This window comes from Microcebus murinus, chromosome 10 (assembly GCF_040939455.1).
Source record: "Microcebus murinus isolate Inina chromosome 10, M.murinus_Inina_mat1.0, whole genome shotgun sequence".
NCBI classification, from domain to species: domain Eukaryota; kingdom Metazoa; phylum Chordata; class Mammalia; order Primates; family Cheirogaleidae; genus Microcebus; species Microcebus murinus.
The window spans coordinates 61221919-61242185 of NC_134113.1; the positions used below are offsets into that span (position 1 = coordinate 61221919).

The 20267-nt window shown below is 52.1% G+C and overlaps 1 protein-coding gene and 1 pseudogene across 1 annotated transcript; both read right to left on the reverse strand.

Annotated features, from left to right (window-relative positions):
* Positions 1-610: 610 nt before the first annotated feature.
* On the reverse strand, positions 611-4497 carry LOC142873377 (retinol dehydrogenase 16-like; annotated as a pseudogene).
* Positions 2205-14162, reverse strand: LOC142873376 (retinol dehydrogenase 7-like). The gene is made up of 5 exons (XM_076007378.1): positions 13733-14162; positions 11312-11570; positions 9834-9997; positions 3093-9266; positions 2205-2231 (listed from the first exon to the last, which is right to left on the reverse strand). The coding sequence occupies exons 1-4, from the start codon at positions 14043-14045 to the stop codon at positions 9046-9048; spliced, it is 957 nt and encodes a 318-aa protein (XP_075863493.1). The 5' UTR covers positions 14046-14162; the 3' UTR covers positions 2205-2231; positions 3093-9045.
* Between the last annotated feature and the right edge of the window lie 6105 nt (positions 14163-20267).

Below are 20267 nucleotides of genomic sequence, written 5' to 3' on the forward strand. Positions count from 1 at the left end.
TCTGTGTCCCCTTTTGCAAGTGCTTTCTTTGTTGAGACCACACTCACAGCGACCCCAGAACACTGAGGACTCAGAGCCGGGTCCGTGGAAGCCCCAGGAATCCTGGGCATTTTCTCAGCACACAACAGGCGCTCAGCATAAATGAGCAGTAAATGAGAGATGGGGGTCCACAGGTGACTGTCAGTCCATGTCACTGGAGAGGTGGTTGTGGGGAGTGTGGGGTTGGGGGCCTGCGGGACAGACGAGTGGGAAGTGCAGTGACCTGTAATGAGGGTCAGTCCCTGTGGGACACAGAACCTGGTGAGGGCAGGAAGGCTCAGCTGCCCCAGGGAAGGGATCTGGGGCCTGCCAGTCCTTATTGCCATCCTCTTGCTTGCCTGTCCTTCTGTCTATTCCTGTGACACCAGGCCACTTGAAAAGCCCGACAAATGGAAGTGCTGTTCCTGGCCTGTTTGGTAGGAAGAGCAGAGAGAACGCGGGGATAATCCACCAGCCCCCTTCGACCCCTCCTCAGGTGTTACCTCTTACCACCCTACCTCCATGAAGTCGCCTGCCTCTTGTGCCACTAGGTTCCCACCTCCCAATCCTAAGGCCACCATTTAAGCGAATGTGCATGGGTGAACCAGCAATGTTTATTCTAAAACAAGAAAATCCACACACACCGTGGGTTCAAGGCAAATGAACAACTGGTTTCTGTGTCTTCCATCAGGATACCAAGGGAAGACCCCACCTTCCAGTGAATACCTCCAAAGCCAGCCCCTGAAGGGACAGGGGTCTGGGTGAGGGTTTTCCTTCCACCCTCGGCCCATGTGCTCAGGTGTCATCAGAGCAGGGGTGCCCCTGCTTCCCCAGGACATTTCCATCCTGGGGGAGGGCATACACTGGCCAGGAGAGTGTACACCTCAGGGGCTAGGCACAATGCAGAGCAGGTGTGGACTGAGCCTGCTTCCACCTGCTCAACCCTGGACAATTCCGTGGAATCCTCCGGACTGAAGAAATTCAGGGCTTGAGTGGCTACTCACGCCAACAGGACACCAATAAGTGCAGTTGGGTTTTCATTTCTTAGCGGAAACCTTGGTTCTTTGCTCCTGATATCACCAGGGTATTCACTAATAGCCCACAGAACCCTTTGGAGAGGAAGAAGAAGAGGTGGGACAGGTGTACTGATGGCAGGAGAGCTCCCTCCCCCAGCCTACAACCCTCCTGCTGATGTACCTCTACCTCCCACAGCAGTCAATGTCCTGCAACCATGCACCAGAGTCTTGGCTCACAGGGCTTTGGGTGGCCTTGAGGGGCCCCATGTGATGATGGCGTCCACCAGGAAGGTGGGAACGTAGCTCATGGGGAGGTAGAGGAGCTTCGCATCCCAGCCAGCTGAGTAGCAGGTACGGGGGTGGCAGGCTGTCAGCGCATGCTCCATGCAGTCCATCACCAAAAATAGATCCTGTGTTAATCTTCCTTCTATTGGTTCTATTGATTTCATGTCTGGACACAATGAGAAAACACCCATGAATATGTCCACCTGCAATTGATTTTGCTTTCGGTTTAACTTCAGAGTGTAAAGTTTCTAAAATCTCATGGCACCCAGCATTGGCCGATATTATCCATGCAAAATCCAGAAGACGGTCCCATGCTAACCCCATGCAGAATTGTTCCACACTAACACACCTCTGCCTGTTTTCCTGGGAAATCCGGACTGCACAATGGCAGGTGTCCGCCAATACTAGAAATCTGAGCACCTGGAGCCAGCTGTCTCTAATGTCTCACATGAAATGCCAGCTGGCACGGATGCCTCTTCTCTCTCTTGCTTTCCTTCACTCTTCAAATACTGAGGGGTTCAATAGATACCGGCCCCAATTTCCATAAGCCTGGACACTTGCTTCATGTGAGCGATTGTCTACAGAGCACCCATCATGGATATGAGGCTACAGGTCCCCACTTTCTGCAAGAGGCTGAACTTCTCTGAAGCCCTGTCAGGAGGATAGACCTCTGAGGGATGCATTAGTGATGGATGTGGGATTCCTGACGAGAGTTTCCTTCTCTCCACACTGCCCACAGCTCACTCACAGGATGCTGGAAACTTCTCACCATAGATCTGCTTGACCTCTGAGCTGGCCCTCTCCCACACATCCTTGGAGGTTTTGGAGAGCATATTAGAACTGCTCACAACAGTCTTGAAGACACCAGGTTCAATTAAAACAACCTTCAGTCCAAAGTAGGATAGCTCCCTCCTGCAAGGCAGAGAGACAGAGGGGCTAGGATTTCAGACTTCTTGTAAGGCAAAACACAAACCATCGGTAAACCATACCAGCCTAACAAACTACCTGGGTGGTATAAGTTAGAAAGCCTGGGTATTTAATGTGAGCCAAAAGGCATAAGAATTTGGATGAAGCCATTCATAGGTATAATAACTAAATAATGTTCTTAATCCTTTACACACCCACCTTGCTAGTTGTGAAGTGTAAATTCTCATGCCAGGCACCACTGCTGGGCTGTCTCCCCTCATGTCCCTCACAGCCAGGACCCTCCCCAAATCTGGGGCTTATCAGGGCCAGCAAGGCTGACTGGGTCACAACACCTAGAACAGCTGGCAACAACGGCTTTCTCTCTCCTGTCCCTCTCCCTCTCAGCTGTCCTAGTGTCTGGGTCAAGGGGCAACCCCTGCTGTCCTGGGCTGCGCTGCTGCTGCTCTCACACTAGTGCCCGCTGCTGTGTGCTGTGCTGAGTCAGAGGCCGCCCCCGCCCCTCAAGGGCTCCCTGCACCCCAGCATCTCGGTGGCTGCGGACATGGGCTCAGCAGCCAATTATCCCACTTCCCATCTGCTTCATACATGTCCTGTCTGGGGGCCTCCTCAGAAGGCTCAGAGGATGTGACATATTCCTAGCCCTGAGGTCCCCCCTCTACCACAGCATAGAGAGGAAATCCCACGGAATGGCGGAGAAATCCATAAAGGGGGAAGGCCAAAAAACCTGAGGGAGAGATCTGGAACAAGGAGCCTCTAAAGCCCTGAGGACATCAAACTCTGGCAAAGTACTCCCACAGAGGACCAGGAACAGGAGGACTCAGGCAGGGCCCTATCCCAGGGCAATACCTGAGGGAGTCTGAGAAGGCCTCTATGTCGAATTTGGAGATGCTGTAGCCGCCACTTGTAATAGACACTCTACCCCCAATGCTGGAGACGTTGACCATGTGGCCCCTTGCCTTCCTCACTAAGGACACCAGGCCCAGAGTCACCTCGATCACCCCCAGCAGGTTGAAGTCCAGTATGGTCACAAAGTCTTGTTTGGTCAGCCACTCATTGGGGTTGAGGGCACCGAGGTGCCAGCGTTATTAACCAGGCCCCAGAGTCCTGGGGACAGTGAGAAGAGGAGACAGCATTTCTTTCTAAGAATTCTAAGAATTTCTATTTCTTTCGAAGAATATAGTCAGTACACATAATTACAGAGATGTAGGTAAATCCAAGTTTTCCAGAATGACAACAATGAGAATAAAAAGTAGAAAAAAATTCCAATATCGGGACCCTGGCTCTGATTTACATAAGTAAGGCTGCATCAAGGAAAGAATATTCTAAATCATTAAACACTATGTCTTACAAACTTGTTCACTATGTTGAGAAAATGTTCATTTTTGAGAGAAAACAATGTGATACAAACCTTGATCAAAATGTAACCCCAATTACAGGAAAGTATAAAGCATATTTATGTGTAGATGATGATTTGAGGATGAACTTTGCTTCTATCATTATACTTTTAGGTATTTGGGGCAATGATCATGTTCTACATTTATTCTTAGATCAAGGAAATGCATGTCTTCTTCATCCCCCATAACAAGACAGACAAGGCATTGGTATTAAAGAAGAAGGAAAGTAAAATAATCCCTTATAAGATCTACTTTTTTACACAATCCCCCTCTCTGGTCCTCTGAACATGGGGTTGGTCTTAAGTCTCCATGGACCGTGGTAGCCCAGAACAAGCTGAAGAGCTGGGAACATGAACCTGGCTTGGATGCAGCACACTCCCCTCCATGCACACCCCTAGCCCAGGGAGACCTGATGGGTGAGGAAGGTCTCACCCATAGGAGGACTTGAACCTGGGAACACTCTGTGCATGTTCCAGGGGACAGGAAAGGGGTCGTCTCTTTAACACAGAGAAAGCACAAACAGACTTGAGGAATCTGGGGGTACCTCTGTCTCCCACACGCTCCTTCACCCACTGGGCAGCTTCAGTGATGCTGTCTGTATTGGTGACATCCAGAGTCACCGTCTCCAGCCTATCTGACGTCTGGGCTCTCAGCTACTCGGCCGCCTTCTCTGTCCTACACGCAGCCAGCACCCTCATGCCGCGCATGTCCACCTGTCTGGCCAGCAGGTTCCCAAAGACAGAACCACAGCCCGTGATGAAGACGTACTTGTCTCAGAGGTGGCTCACCACCTGCCTCTCCCAGTGCCAGCGCACAAGGTAGTACAGGCCCACGAGGACAGCCAGGTACAGCCACATGTTGTTGGGGAGGCAGACACTCACAGAGTAGGGTATAAGGAGCCTATGCCAGGGTTCAGACAGGAGCACTGGGGAACACAGAGGGTGGCAGTTGTCAGGGAAGCCTCCAGGCACTCTGGCCTGGAGCCCTACCTTGCCTCACCCCACCCCTCTGCTCTTGGCACTGCTGTTGCAAGTTCTGATACACGCCCTTGAAAGACCTCCAGTCCTGCCACATGAGAAAATGTTACTGCTCAGCAATGCCTCCCTAGTCCACCGACGTCTCTCTGCCCTGCTGTGCCCACACAGGTGTCCACACTGGTCCACATATGTGCGTCCACACAGGTCTCCATACAGTGGGCACACATACACGCCATAGCACACATAGCACCCCATCTATCCTGGAGGGTCAGAACTGTCTCTGCACATCCTTGGCTGCACAGAGAATACTCAGGTGTACTGGGAAGCCACATGGGTTCAAGACACAGTTTCTGAGCCTGGATTTCCACATCAGGTCAGCACCCAGAATCACTCAGTAAACTAAAAGTCATTGTCAGTCTCTCTAGGATTGGAAAGAGAATGCAAAAAGAGAAAAAAGCAATAGGTCCCCTCCTGCTCGAGTAGTTCCATGGAAAGCAGGAGTATGAGATGACAAAGTGGCAGTCAGTGCTCAGTTGGAAGAAAGGAGAGAGAAAGGGAACCGGGCTGGGAACACACTAGAAAGAAAGTGACAGAGTCACAGGGAAGGGCAGAGGAATAACCCAAACATGCAGGTGTCACAGTTTACTGTTTACCTCTTGCAGACCCACGCTGCCCAGCCCTGGGCCGTGAGTACAGTGCCCTCTGCCCTCCTGCTCTGGGCCCTCCTCTGCGGATCACACCCCACAGCTCTTCTCTGGGACTTGGAACTGTTTCAACCATGAAATCTCAATGGCCGCGGATAAACACATTTCCCTGTCCTCACAACCACTGCTGACCCTTGCTCATGCTGACGGCAGTGTCACCCTTTGCTGGGGTGGCAGGAGCTTCCCAGTCCACTGCAGAGTCAGCAGCAATCGGAGGAGTCCCAAGGTGGCAGTCAGTAGGAGGGACAATGCTTCCTCTGTACTCATGGGCAGCAGGAGAAATCCTTTGGAACCTCGGATAGTGTGGAGACTCACGCTCCCAGAGTCCCATCACTGAGACCCCTTCACAAGCCCCGTGACAATGACAACCTCAGCACTGCTGGGAGAGGAGGTTGGCCACACTCTGGGGCCACACCTCTGGGCTCCCGCCTGCCCTGGTGGACTTGCGCCACCTGGTGGCACCCTGCAGTCTCTGCATGTGGACGCCTGCTGGGATCAGTCCCCCAGGGGAGCCCAGCTCAGCCTCCTGGAGACCACTGTCTCCAGCTTCAGGAGCACTCTGCCCTCTGCCCCTTCTCCATCTAGGATGGGCCTCCTGAAGAGGAGGAGCTGTAGGAAAGAGAAAGCAACGCTGGGAAAGACAGGAAGTGGAGGCTCATGGCAACCTGGGTCAAGCCCTGCAGCTGCAGCCTGTCTAAGGCTCCAGTGGGGACATAGAAAGGAAGGGCCACATGCCTTGCAGGCAATGGAGATCAGGAGGTTGGTGGGGATGACAGATTCTGGTGGGGACTGAATGGCCTGGTGCTCCTCAGAGAGGACCAGGGCAGCAAAAAGCAGTGAAGGCAGCTTCTGTGGCACCCGGCACTCTGTGGGATTGGGCCCAGTCCCTCACAGCTCCAAGGCAGGTGACCTGCTTCGTCCCTAAGAAAAGATGCCATTGTGGAAGACTAGGGGAGGTTCTACTGACGGCTTGGGGTAGGCGTGCAGACGTGCACTGCTTTACTTTACACATTATTAATGTGTTCTCTGATGAAAATGGTGGCCCCATTGCTAACAGTCCGAGTGGTAGGCCAGGGGTCCAGTTTCAGGGTCTTTGCACCTCGCAGTGGAGCCTCGCAGGACCAGGGGTGTCCACCCTCACAGCTCTCCCACTCTCTGCAGAGCACTCCTGGGAGTGAGTCCAGCCTCCTAAACAACTCCCCAGTGAGCTGTCAAGTGAATCCCAGCCTCCTAATTCATTTCAGTTTGTTTTCCTGGTGTGCGTATGTGTATGTGTGTGTGTTGTGTGTGTCAATGTCTATTTCCACAGAAAGAATTATTAACATTAAAAAAGAAGCTGTTGTCTTCAGATTGCATATGAAACTGTTGGCTAGCTTTTAGTGGGGCAGCATGGAAGGACACTCAGTGGCCTGACCCTACAGCTTTTAGGGCCTCGGTCCTCCAGGATGACCCTCCCTGGCCATGTTCACGGCTTCAGCACGGACGTGCTCCACACCAATGCCCACTTCACGTTTTCGGATAATCTGAGCTCACTTGCTGTTTTCACACCCAACATGGATCTGCTCAACAGCACAAGGTCCCCTGAAGGCTCCATGTCCTCAGCTGTCACACTGAGGGAAGAAAACCTAGACCTAGGCAGGTGCCTCCCAGCTACAAAAGGACCTTATCCCTGGAATCTGTGTCCCCTACTGCAAGTGCTTTCTCTGTTGAGACCACACTCACAGCAACCCCAGAACACTGAGGACTCAGAGCACGGTCTGTGGAAGCCCCGGGAATTTCTGGATATTTGCCCAGCACACAACAGGCACTCAGCATAAGTGAGCAGAAAATGAGACACGGGGGTTCAAACATGAGTGTCAGTCCACGCCAGTGTAGACAGTGGTGTCAGGGATGTGGGGTGGGGGCCTGAGGGAGGGCAACTAGGGAAGGGCAGTGACCACAGTGAGGGTCGATACCTGGGGACACAGAGCAGGTGCTTCTGAGGCGGAGTGGCCCAGCTGCCCCAGGGAAGGCATCTGGGCCTGGCAGTCCTTATTGCCATCCTCTGGCTTGCCTGTCCTTCTTTCTATTCCCGTGACTCCAGCACTAGAGAAAACCCTCATAGGGAAACATTGACACTGTCCTGCATGGCAGGAAGGCCTTAGAATCCACCTGTCCTCTTCAAACCCCTCCTCGGGTCATCACTCTCACGCCTGACTTTTGAGACTGTACCGGCCTCATGATCCCATAAATCTGCACCCCAAATCCCCGATGCCATCCAGAGCTAAGGAAAGAGTATCTTCAGGGCATAGAAGTGTAAAAGCTATCACACCTGCTGTGTGTAACTCATTTCATTGTTCCTTCAACCAAATCCTGGGAGTTTCCTTCTGGCAGTTTTGCAGCCTTAACTCTCTTCCTTGTCTCTTTTCCTGGCCTCTGAGTCAGACTCCCCCTTTGGGATCACATCCTCCTTGTTTGCCGACAATTAATTACTGCATCAGGAGGAATGTTGGCCATTCTCTTTGCCTTTTCCTTGGAGTGCTAGAGACTGTCAAACTGCGATTTCTGAGGACTGAATTTGAGTGATGAGGCGGCTGAGGAAACCCAGACTCAGACAGGGATTTCATCTAGTATGTCTGAAATTTAAGGGTAGCTTACCTAAGAAATTAAAATCCCACTACTAAGAATTTGGGTAGTAACAGAAAAATATAGAATAAAATCCCTGAACATGGCTGAACTTATCAAGTGTTTGTAGGGAAACATAATCCAAGGGAGTCCATGGGTTGAAGTCACAAGAAACACTGGTGGCCGGGCGCTGTGGCTCACGCCTGTAATCCTAGCTCTTGGGAGGCCGAGGCAGGCGGATTGCTCAAGGTCAGGAGTTCAAAACCAGCCTGAGCAAGAGCGAGACCCCATCTCTACTATAAATAGAAACAAATTAATTGGCCAACTGATATATATATAAAAAATTAGCCGGGCATGGTGGCGCATGCCTGTAGTCCCAGCTACCCGGGAGGCTGAGGCAGAAGGATCACTGGAGCCCAGGAGTTTGAGGTTGCTGTGAGCTAGGCTGACGCCACGGCACTCACCCTAGCCTGGGCAACAAAGCGAGACTCTGTCTCAAAAAAAAAAAAAAAAAAAAAAAGAAAAGAAAAGAAACACTGGTTATGTGTCCTCTGGAAAGATCCCTGTGCAGAGCACCTTCCTGCCAATGCCTGCTAAGTAGACACCTGAGGACAACGAGCCAGGTTGATGGCTTTCTCCCCATCCCTACCCGACATACATGGGTATCTTCAGGGACAGGAGAGGTCTGTGACCACCTCCAAGCGATTTATACCCTGTGGGAGGGTGTAGATGGACCAGGCTAAAGCACACCCTGAGGAGCGGGGCAGTAGGCAGATAAGGTGTGTACTAAACCTCCATCTCCCAGCTCACACCGTCCCCTGTTGTCCTCCCACCATTGTTCCAAGAGCCTGAGAGCCTTGAGTGGCCACCCAAGGCAACAAGACAACCAGGAATGCTATTGGATTCCTGTTTCTCACTGCATAACTTGACACTTTCCTACTAACATTTCTAGGGGCATGGATGAAATCCCAGGAGAACCATAGCCAGAAGGGTAGGATGGAGGTGGGACACGTGACTTGATGACATGACAACTCCCTCTCTCCACCCTATTTCTCTCCCCAGGACACATCCCCTCTCACACAGCATCCAACCCCACCCAAACAAGTTCCAACATCTGGTTTCACAGGGCTTTGGCTGGCCTTGGGAGGACCCAGGTGAGGATGGCGTCCCCCAGGAAGGTGGGCATGTAGCTCATGGGGAGGTAGAAGAGTTTGGCGTCCCAGCCAGCTGAGTAGCGGGTGCGGGGGTGGCAGGCGGTCAGCGCATGCTCCATGCAGTCCGTCACCTCTGACAGATTCTCCTTGCATTCTGGCAAAAGCCCTGAAGATAGTAGTTTCAGGTCTGTTGAGGATGAGAAAACAGCCTTCATCGAGTGGCACATCCCTCTGTTCCCTTTCACAGCTCTATGCTAGGAGGAAAGTCTGTAAGAATGCCTGGGCCCCACAGTGATGTGTCCCAAATCTGATCATTGCAGGTTCCCCAGAGGTTGACTCATCATTATCTCAAGAAAAATTGGTCCGCACTAAGCCACCCTGGGCCTCTCCTCCTGAGAATATCTGGACTCCACAAAACCTCCAGAAGGTCTCAGCTGACAGAGTTGAAGCACAGGAAAACCAGTCCTCTCTAAACCCAGCTGGCCATGAGTGCATGGCATCTTCCCTCTCTGTCTTTAGTTTGTTTTTCAATAATATGATGGGACAGAATTTCCAATTGTACTGAACGTGGTTTACCTCTCTTGTTGACCTGTTGACCACACAGCACCTTGGGAATGGAGCTGAAGATCCCCTCTTTGTGACAAGGCTGACCTTCCCTCTCCCCCCTATCCAGAAGGAAGACAGACCCTCATGGTGTTGGAGACATTAATCATGATCTGAGGTTTAGTTTTCTCACTGTCCACAGTGCACTCACAGGATGCCAGATACTTCTCGCCATAGATCTCCTTGATCTCAGGTCGGGCCCGGTCCCACACCGCCTGTCCATTCAGCAAAATCCTCTCAATGTTGGTCATGTTCGTCTTGAAGGCACCAGGCTCAATTATAGCCACCTTCACCCCAAGGGGGGCAAGCTCCCTCCTGGGAGACAGACAGGCAGAAGGCACGGAGTTCAGAGGTCTTGCAGCAAACACAAAACACACATAAACCTAATGAAAATCCAACACAGGGTGGTGGTAGAAAAAGTAAGAAACCTTGACATGTTGGCACGTGTAGCAGAAGGCCAACAGAAATTGTGACGATGGCATTGCCTGAGTGTAGGGATGACACACTTTACACACTGAGGTCACTAGCTCCAAATCCCCTGGAATCAGCTGCCAGGTACCACCGCTGGGCTATCTCCCCCTCGCCCCTAACATCCAGGGCATCACCAGGATTCGCCCATTTCACGCTCTATGCTCCTCGGTCCCCTTCCTCCCTCTCCTGCCCTGTGACTCCCTGCCATCTGTCAGCGGGGCTGCTGCAGCTGTCTTCTGGGGAGCATCCCTCTGCCTTCAGTCTGGGCTCCCCACACGCACAGCCGTTCTGCTCCCTGCAGCCCACGGGGGTCTAGATGCCCGTAGATCTAATACCCGCCCTGAGTACATCCAATCTGTGGATTCCACAGCCAACGGCATGAAGTACAGCACGTGTCCAGAACCCACAGGTCTCCATGACCCACTGCTGTCCAGATCTCAAGCCTCCAACACCTGTCCTGACCTGTTGTTTGGCCCAAGAATACCCCACAGCATAGGCGGTGCAGTGAGGCTCAGCCTTGCCTGGAGCTGACACTGTCCTGTCATCAGGAGCCCTGCCCACCCCTCCTTAGCAGGCTGCGAGGTTCAGGTCTCCAGTTCTCAGCTCACATCTCTCAGCCAGGACCTTCCCCAAATCTGGGGGCTGCCTTCACAACATCTATGACGGTTGGCAACAATGGTTTTCTATCTCCTGTCAGCAAGTTTCTAGGTCAAGGAGCAACCCCTGCTGTCCTAGGCTGCGCTGCTGCTGCTCTCATACTAGTGCCCGCTGCTGTGTGCTGTGCTGAGTCAGAGGCCGCCCCCGCCCCTCAAGGGCTCCCTGCACCCGAGCATCTCAGTGGCTGCGGACATGGGCTCAGCAGCCAAAGTATGCCACCTCCAAGCTGCTTCACACATGTCCTGTCTGGGGACCTCCTCAGAAGGCTCAGAGACAGGTTATATCATTTCTTAGTCCTTGTGCCCCCTGCTCTACAGGAACAGGACCGGAGGTCACGTGGAATGGCTGGCTAAATCCAAAAGGGGGTGGGGCACAAAAGCCTTAGAAATGGGACTCAAAGAAAGGGCCTCTAAATCTGTGATGAAATCAAACTCTAGCAAAATGCTCCCAGAGAATACCAGGAACAGGAGGACTCAGGCAGGGCCCTACCCACTGCAATACCTGAGGGAGTCCGAGAAGGCCTCTACACCGAACTTGGAGATGCTGTAGCCACCACCTGTAACAGCCATTCTACCCGCGACGCTGGAGATGTTGACCACGCGGCCCCTCGCCTTCCTCACTAAGGGCAGCAGGCTCAGAGTCACCTCGATCATCCCCAGCAAATTCACGTCTAGTATGGTCATGAAGTCTTCTTTGGTCAGCCACTCAATGCGGCCGAAGGGCAAGGAGATGCCAGCGTTATTCACCAGGCCCCAGAGTCCTGGGGACAGTGGGAAGATGAGAGAACAACTCTGACTTGTCTGTGTGTGTGGTGGGGATGGAGCTAGGGTTCAAGTGCACATTGCAGTTGAGTTTATTTATGGAGTCAAGAAGAATGTGCTACTTGGTATGGGGAAAAGATTATAGGAAGGAAATGAGGACGAGGTGACTTAAGGTTGTCAGGGTTTGCATATTCTTTAAACAATTAGAGTTTAGGATGGTCCTAGTCATCTCTGCTGGCAGTGAGTGAAAACCAGCATGCAATGAACCCAACTTTATTAAGTGCATGGATAGAGTTTGAGAAAATAGAGTGAGTTCTTACCAATATCTCATGAAAAGAGAGAGACAGAGACAGTGAAAGGGGAATTGGAAGTCAGGGGAAAACCTGACAAGAGAAAGAATAAAAGGGAAAGAGAAACAGACCCATGAATAATTGTTTTCTATATCCTGGTGGGCACAGACACACTGAAAACCCTAAGACTCAGGGAGCGTAGAGAACAGGTCACCTTTGGACATAGGGGACAAGCTGTGATGCAAATTGCACCAATTTTGAGGCAATATTTGCTCAGGAGGCAAAGGTGACCGTCTCTACCTGGGAATTCCAAAGCTTGCCATGGAGTGGACACACAGGGCAGACTGGGGAGGAGGCCTCGGCCCACAGCAGGGTCTGGATGGCACCCTTGGCCCCAGGCAGTGTCGACCTTCCTTCTACCCTCCCTAAAGTCCACCCTTGACATCACCGAAGGGCTCCCCCAACACTTGGCCCTCATGGAGACTATCTGCTTGATATGCAGGGACAAAAGCACAACATGGAGGATTTGAAATAGTCTGACTTCCCCACCTACAGACGCAAGGTCAGCAGAGCCAGAGTTCTTCCTGGGCCAGGGTTGGGGTGCAGTTAGACAGAGTTTGAATGCAGGAATATAGGAAAGATAAAAAGGCCTTGCATATTAGTCCTTCCCCCACACAAAACCATTCATGGCCTTCAAGAAATGAGTATTCCTGGCAGGGCTCAGTGGCTTACTCTTGTAATCCTAGCCCTCTGGGAGGGCAAGGCAGGAGGATCGCTGAAGGGCAGGAGTTGGAAACCAGCCTGAGCAAGAGGGAGACGCCGTATCTACTAAATATAGAAAGAAATTAATTAGCCAATACAAAATATAGAAAAAATTAGCTGGGCATGGTGGTGTGTGCTTGTAGTCCCAGCTAATCCGGAAGCTGAGGCAGAAGGATCGCTTGAGCCCAGGAGTTTGAGGTTGCTGTGAGCTAGGCTGACATCACAGCACTCTAGCCTAGGCAACAGAGTGAGACTCTGTCTCGAAAAAAAAAAAAAAAAGAAGAAATGAGTATGCTTTGATCCAATTATTTTACTTTACTTGACTAACATTGCTAAGCATGTGAACAAAGCTTATTACATAATGCTTGCTGAGTTGTTGTTTATGCCAGGAAAACTGAGAAACTAAGTTCAGCGTCCAACAACATAGGACTGCTTAAATAAATTATATTCTCTCTGATATGCAGATGTTGAATATTCTATCTTAGAAGAGATTGGATGGTATAAAGCTGATCACACAATACATGAGGTAGCCTAATTATTGTGGAGTAATCAACAACGGTAAATGTTGTTTTGCCTTTATCCTCTTCAGTGTTTTCCTCAATGAACATGTTTTACATTTCTAATCAGAACAAAGAAATCCATCATCTCCCTTTTAACAAAAAGAACCGGCAGGGTAATGTAGCAGAAGAACAGGAATTATCACCGAATATTTGAAAGAAGTCCCTTCAGCCTCTAAACCTCCACCCTCATGAGTCAAGTGAGGACATATAATCTCAGAGCCCTCAGGGGGGATAAGTGTGAAGGAACCAGTAAGAAATGCTGAGATCAGGAGCCTGGATCCAGCCTGGCCCAGAACCCCACTGTCCCATGCCAGGCTCAAGGTCTGGCTCAAGGGCACAACCTGCCTCCAGAGACTCGACCCTAAACACAGGCCGTGCTCCTTTGACCCTGTGGCTCAGGCACAATCACTCTAGGACTTCTGCTCCAGAAAACCCAAGCTCACAGTCCTTGAAAAACAAGACACCTTGGGAGTCTTAACAGTTAATAGAGAACAGGCTCCCCCATCCCAGAGAGAGAGGAAGGAGACACAAAGAGGAATCTGGGGGTACCTCTGTCTCCAACACGTTCCTTCACCCACTGGGTGGCTGCAGTGATGCTGTCTGTCTTGGTGACATCCAGAGTCACCGTCTCCAGCCTGTCTGACGTCTGGGCTCTCAGCTGCACGGCCGCCTTCTCTGTCTTACACGCAGCCAGCACCCTCATGCCCCGCATGTCCAGCTGTCTGGCCAGCAGGTTCCCGAAGCCAGAGCCGCAGCCCGTGATGAAGACGTACTTGTCTTGGAGGTGGCTCACCACCTGCCTCTCCCGGTGCCAGCGCACAAGGTAGTACAGGCCCACGAGGGCTGCCAGGTACAGCCACATGTCTTTGCACAGGATGGTGCCTGGCAGCTACAGTTGCTCCAGAGTTCCAGTACTCTCTGTTTTGTTGCTCCAAAGGTCTCCCTATGAACAGGCATTCTCCAATTGTGATTTCAATGCTGTCAAGGGCTGATCAGACATGGTTGGATTTTCCCCAGCCCCACCTCTTCCAGCACCCCTCCCACCCCTCCCTCCCATGCCCTCACCTCACCCCATGCACACTGGATCTCCCCTCTAACCCACGTCTTAGACTTCAGAAATCCTCTCTGCTCTGTCTGTCCCCCACTCTGGAAACATTTACTTCTGCACCGCTCCAAATGATTAAGCCAACGTGGTCACATTACTATATTTTTTTCAATAGAATAAAATGCCCTGATATCTCCATTGTCTTTTTTTTTTTTTTTTTTGAGACAGAGTCTCACTTTGTTGCCCAGGCTAGAGTGAGTGCCGTGGCGTCAGCCTGGCTCACAGCAACCTCAATCTCCGGGGCTCAGCGATCCTACTGCCTCAGCCTCCTGAGTAGCTGGGAGTACAGGCATGCGCCACCATGCCCGGCTAATTTTTTGTATATATATTTTTAGTTGGCCAGTTAATTTATTTCTATTTATGGTAGAGACGGGGTCTCACTCAGGCTGGTTTCGAACTCCTGACCTTGAGCAATCCGCCCGCCTCGGCCTCCCAAAGTGCTAGGATTACAGGCGTGAGACACCACGCCCGGCTCCATTGTCTTTTTGAAGGAGGTGAACTAAGACCACTGGGAGGCATCGCTGCTCTCCAATGTGTACTGAGAATGGGAATATATATGAATTTCTTAAATTCATATCGATTTCATCTTTATGAATCCATGTTCATCAGAACATCATCAACAGAGTGAAGACCCAGTGAGCTTGGGTCTCAGGAAGCTCTGGTCACCCAGGGAATTTGTGTCTGGCACACAGCAGATGCTCAGTGAGGGCAAGAAGAAAATGAAACCTGGGGTCCAGAGACACCCTCAGTCCATGCGGCGGGAGGAGTGTAGGGGCCTGACTGGAGTGGCAGGAGATGGAGGTGTGGCCGCTCTGGAGGAGGGGACAGAGGCTGAGGGCCACGGGGAGTTACTTGTGGGGAAGGAAGCCTTGACACCCAGGTGGGATCAGGGACCTCACCCATTCAGGATCCATTTTCTTTGCCAATCTCTGAGTCTATTCCTGCTACTCCAGGCTACCTGCTAAATCCTGGGAAGGAAACAATTGCCCCTCCTTTCTGTGGCTGTGAGGGCTGAGAGGGGCCCGGGATATTCCACCTGCCCTCTCCAAATCCCTCCTCAGGGCGTCCCTCTCTTGCCGACTTTGGAACACACCTGCCTCTTCTTCCTCTTCTTCCACCTGCCCCATCTTCCCAAGATGGACACCCTTGCCTCCCACAGACTAGGGGTCAACTCTCTGGGCGTGGATAAACTTTTTAACCGATACTTTAAGGCAATGAAAACCAAGGTAAATTCATGGTAGCAAGAAAAGGCAAACTTTAGGTTCTGTACTCTAAAAGAAAGGATCCCCCTGTCACCCCCTTGGCTATTCTCTGCCTCTAGTTGCGTCTCCCTCATTAGAGCCAAAGGACTTTCCCCTGGGTGGCTGTGCCCCCACTGTCCTGAAGGAAAACCCAGCAGGGTCCTGCCAGGGGAGGCCCATGGTGTGAAGCCCAGCTACTAGAGGGGGAAAGACGAAGGGCCCAGGGCTGATGATGTGATTGCCAGGGAATTGTAATGGTGAGTGGACATCAGATAATCGCAGGGGGAATACAAATCAGAAACAAAAAATTAATTTTCCCTGGTGCAATACGTGAAAGAGACTGCCTATGCCTTTTTCTGGGAGCACTTATGTTAGAATTGGTGGATGTAAAGTCATTCTCTGCCCTATGACAAGTACGTATATATGAACGTAGCAGAGGGGAGTCCCCATTGTACTCCAGGAAGGCCCCGCTTCTCCCCAGTGACCAGGTGAATGGAGGGAGTGGAGGACTGAGGACACACCAGGTCCCCAGTCCCTAAGGGCATTTTCCCTTAAGCCTTCTAATAAGGCACCTGTAGGTGGTGAGATGAGCCAGGGTGGGGACAAAGGGCCACGAAGCTGACACTGGCTAATTGAGTTAGCAGTGGCAAGGGAGGTCGGGAGTCAAATGATGCCTGAGTTTGTGAGCACCAAGATAATGGGACGGAGTCCCAGAGTTGCTATGGATAACACCCAGACCGGCACCACCTATTTGTCATCGACGTTGCAGTTATGGGTAAGAATGAGCTTGTGCTGAATGTCAAGCTGGCCAAGCAGGAAGAGCCATGTGATGACATGGACACGTACACACAGCCTGTAACCTGCCTCTCCTGGTGCCAGTGCAGAAGGTAGTCCAGGCCCAGGAGGGCCGCTGGGTACAGCCACATGGCTTTGGGGGGACAGACACAGGCAAGCTGGGGTCAAAGGAGAGTGTGGACAGTGTTCAGACAGGAGAACTTAAGAATGCAAAGGCTGTGGTAGGCAGGTGAGCTTCCCATCACTCTGGAAAGGAGTCCTGAAGTTTCTCCCTGCTGATCTACTTATGTCATTATAAACAGATGCCATTGGATTTCCAAAAAACGCCTTGACTTGAGGGCACTTCTCCGAACCACCTTCTCCTGGTCTCCCACTCCTCACTGCTCCCCTCCACCCAGCTCTCATCCCCAGCACACAGCGGAGCCCCCGCTGCCCTAAGTCTTGTCATTCAGACCTTCTCAGCTTTCTCCTGCTCAGGTCCTGAGCCGCCGAATCTTCCTGTGAAGAAGATGCAGTTTGAATCAAGACACAGGTGGGTTCACAGCCCAGCTCGGCTACCAGCTGGCTGCGTGGCCTTGGGCAGCTTGCTCAGCCCTCGCAGCCTGGGTGTCCTTATCCGGCTCAGCACCCAGAATCACCCTCAGAAAGCTAAGTCAGTGTCAGTGTCCAGGAGTGCAAGGAAGAGGCAAAGAGAATGGACAGGAACAGGTTCCCTCCTAGAGTAGTTTGGGGGGAGGTCAGAAAAATGGAACATGATTCCAAAGGGACACTCAGATCAGAGGCAAAGGGAGGGGACAGATATAAATTGAAGGCTGGGAACCCACAAGAAGAAACAGCCAGAGTTGCTGAGAGGGAAGAAAGGAACGACTCACACAAAGCAAATGTCCTGTTGTTTACACCTCCTTGGAGGTGTCCTTTGCCCGGCCTGGCTGCTGGGTACACCACCTGCTGCCCTCCTGCTCTGCGCACTCCCCTGCCAGGTCCCACATCCCGAATACTGTCAGCGAATTCCATTTCCTTCAACCATGAATTCTCAGTGGGCATGCACATCTCAGATATGCACATTTCCCAGTTGTCACACGCACTGCTCATCCTGACAGTAGTGTGACCCTTCCCTGGGGTGGCAGGACCTTCCCAGTCCACTCCTGAGTCAGCAGCAATCCAACAAAGTCCCTAGGGAGATGTGAAGGGAGGGACACCGCCTCAATTGGACCCTCGCGCAGAATGTAAAATCTTCTGGAGCCTTCCCACCGCACCCTCCCCACACCCCGCCCAGTCCTTGCACTGAGACCCCTGCACAATGTAGGGGAGCCAGAGGCAATCTCTAACCCCCACTTTGCTTCTACTGTGCTCTTTAGCTGGTGGCATTCCTCAGCCTGCAGCCACTCACCAGATGGAATCAGGCCGTCTGGAGAGCCCAGGTGAGCCTCCTGGGGACCTCTCTTCCGCCTCAGGGCACCACACCTATTCCCCATCTCCACCCAGGACGAGACTGCTGTAGAGGAGCAGGTGTAGAAAAGAAAACCCAAAGCTGGAAAAGGCAGGAAGTTAGGGGTAAAGCTACAACCTGTGCCCTGTGCTGCACCCTGCAGCCCCTCCTAAGCCTGGCATGGCGACACAGAAAGGAAGGGTCACATGCCCTGCAGGCATTGGAAGTCAGGTAGTTGGAGAGGATGACAGTTTCTGCTGGGGACTGAATAGCCCCGTCCCCCTCTGGGAGGATACTGGCAGCAAAGGGAAGGAGTGAAGGCATCTTCCGTGACACGGGGGACTCTGTGGGATGGGGCCCTGTCCCTGCACAGCTCCGTGGGACTGGACGTGGCTCCCTGGCTGAGGAAAGATGTCAGGAGGGAAGATAACGGGAGGGTCTATTGAGGGTTGGGGTTAGGGAGGTGACATGGACTGCTTACATCAGACTTTATTTTTGGGCTGATTGTTCTTTCAAGGCATAGGCGGCACCCTTGACTCATAGTCCATGATGTGACCAGGGGTCAAGCCTCATGCAGGTGCACCCCACAGTACAGCCCAGCACGGAGGACCAGGGGTTTGCACCCTCACAACTCTCTGGGTCTCTGGAGAGCACCCCTCTGAGTCAATCTCCTGAACCGCTACTCAGTGAGCTGTCAAGTGAATCCAGCCTCTTATTTCATTTCAGTTTGTTTTCCTGGTCTGTGTGTCTGTGTGTGTGTGTGAATGTGTGTGTGTGTCTGTATTTAGAGGGTAGGATTTATGCAAATTAAAAAGAAAAGTATGCTGTCTTCAGATTGCATATGAAACTGCAGGGTGGCATTTGAGTGGCGCACCATGGAAGGTCACTCAGTTGCCTGATACTACAAGATTCAGGGACGTGGTCCTCCAGGACGACCCTCCCTGGCCATCTTCACGGCTTCAGCACTGACATGCTCCACACCAATGTCCACTTCAATTTTTTTGAGAATCTGAGCTCACTTGCTGTTTTCACACCCAACACGGATCTGCTCAACAGCACAAGGTCCCCACAGGCTCCCTGTCCTTAGATATTAACTTGAGGGAAGAAACCAAGATGCCTATGGATGTGCCTCGCAGCTACAAGGGACCTTCTCCCAGGAATCTGTGTCCCCTTCTGCAAGTCCTTCCTCTGTAGAGGCCAAACTCAGAGGAACCTCAGAACACTGAGGACTCAGAGCTGGGTCTGATGAAGCCCTGGGGATTCCTGGTAATTTTCCCTGCACACAATAGGGTCGCAGCATAAATGAACAGAAAATGAGAGACTGGGGTCCACTCCTGGGCTGCACAGAGAAGACCCAGGTGTAGCCACACCTGGGTTGAAGGCACAGTGGTTTGAAACCCTTCTCTGAGCCTGGGTTTCCACATCAGGTCGGCACCCAGAATTACTCAGGAAACTAAGTCATTGCCAGTGTCTCTAGGATTGGAAGGAGAAGGCAAAACAGAGAGGTCCCCTACGCCAGGATAGTCTCTGGGAAGAAGGAGTATGAGAAGTCCAAGGGGCAGTCAGACCTCAGTGGCAAGAAAGGGAATAGAAAAGGAATGGGGCTGGGAACCCACAGGTAAAAACCTCCCCAGAGTTGCTGGAAGGGAGCAGAGGAATGACCCAAACAAGCAGGTGTCACTGAGTTTACTGTTTACCTCTTGCAGACGCCCTTTGCACAGCCCTGGGTGGTGAGTACACTGCCCTCTGCCCTCCTGCTCTGGGCCCTCCCATGCGGGAGGGGTCACGCACCACAGCTCTTCTCAGGGACTTCGACCTCTTTCAACCAGGAATTCTCAATGGCCATGGCCAGACACATTTCCCAGTCCTCACGTCTACTGCTGACCCTTGATTATGCTGAGAGTAATGTGACCCTTTGCTGGGGTGACAGGAGCTTCCCATTCCACTGCAGAGTCAGCTGCAATCCTAGGAGTCCCAAGGGAGAAGTCAGAGGGAGGGACACTGCTACACCTGGACCCTTGGGCAGAATGGGAAATCCTCTGGAACCATGGATTCTGTGGACATTCATGCTCCCCGAGTCTGTTCACTGAGACCCCTCCACAAGGCTATGACAATGACAGCCTCAGCACTCCTCGGAGAGGATCTTGTCCAGGCTCCAGTGCCACACTCCTGAGCTCCTGCCTGCCCTGGAGGACAGGTGTTGCTTCCTGGTGTCCTGCAGTCTCTGGCTGTGGACTCCTGCTGGGATCAGTCCCAGAGGGGAGTCCAGCTCAGCCTCCCGGTGACCACTGTCTCCACCCCTTTCCCCTTGTCCATCCAGGGGCCCCTGAAGAAGAGATGGTGTAGGAGAGGAAAAGCAAAGCTGGAAACATGGGAACTTGGTCTTCATGTTAAAACCTGTGTCCTGCCTGCAGCCTGCAGCCCCTCCCTAGGCTAGCATGGGTCTCAGAAAGGAAGGGCACATGCCCTGCAGGCATTGGTTTTCAGGTGGTTGGAGGCAAGGACAGTTTCTGC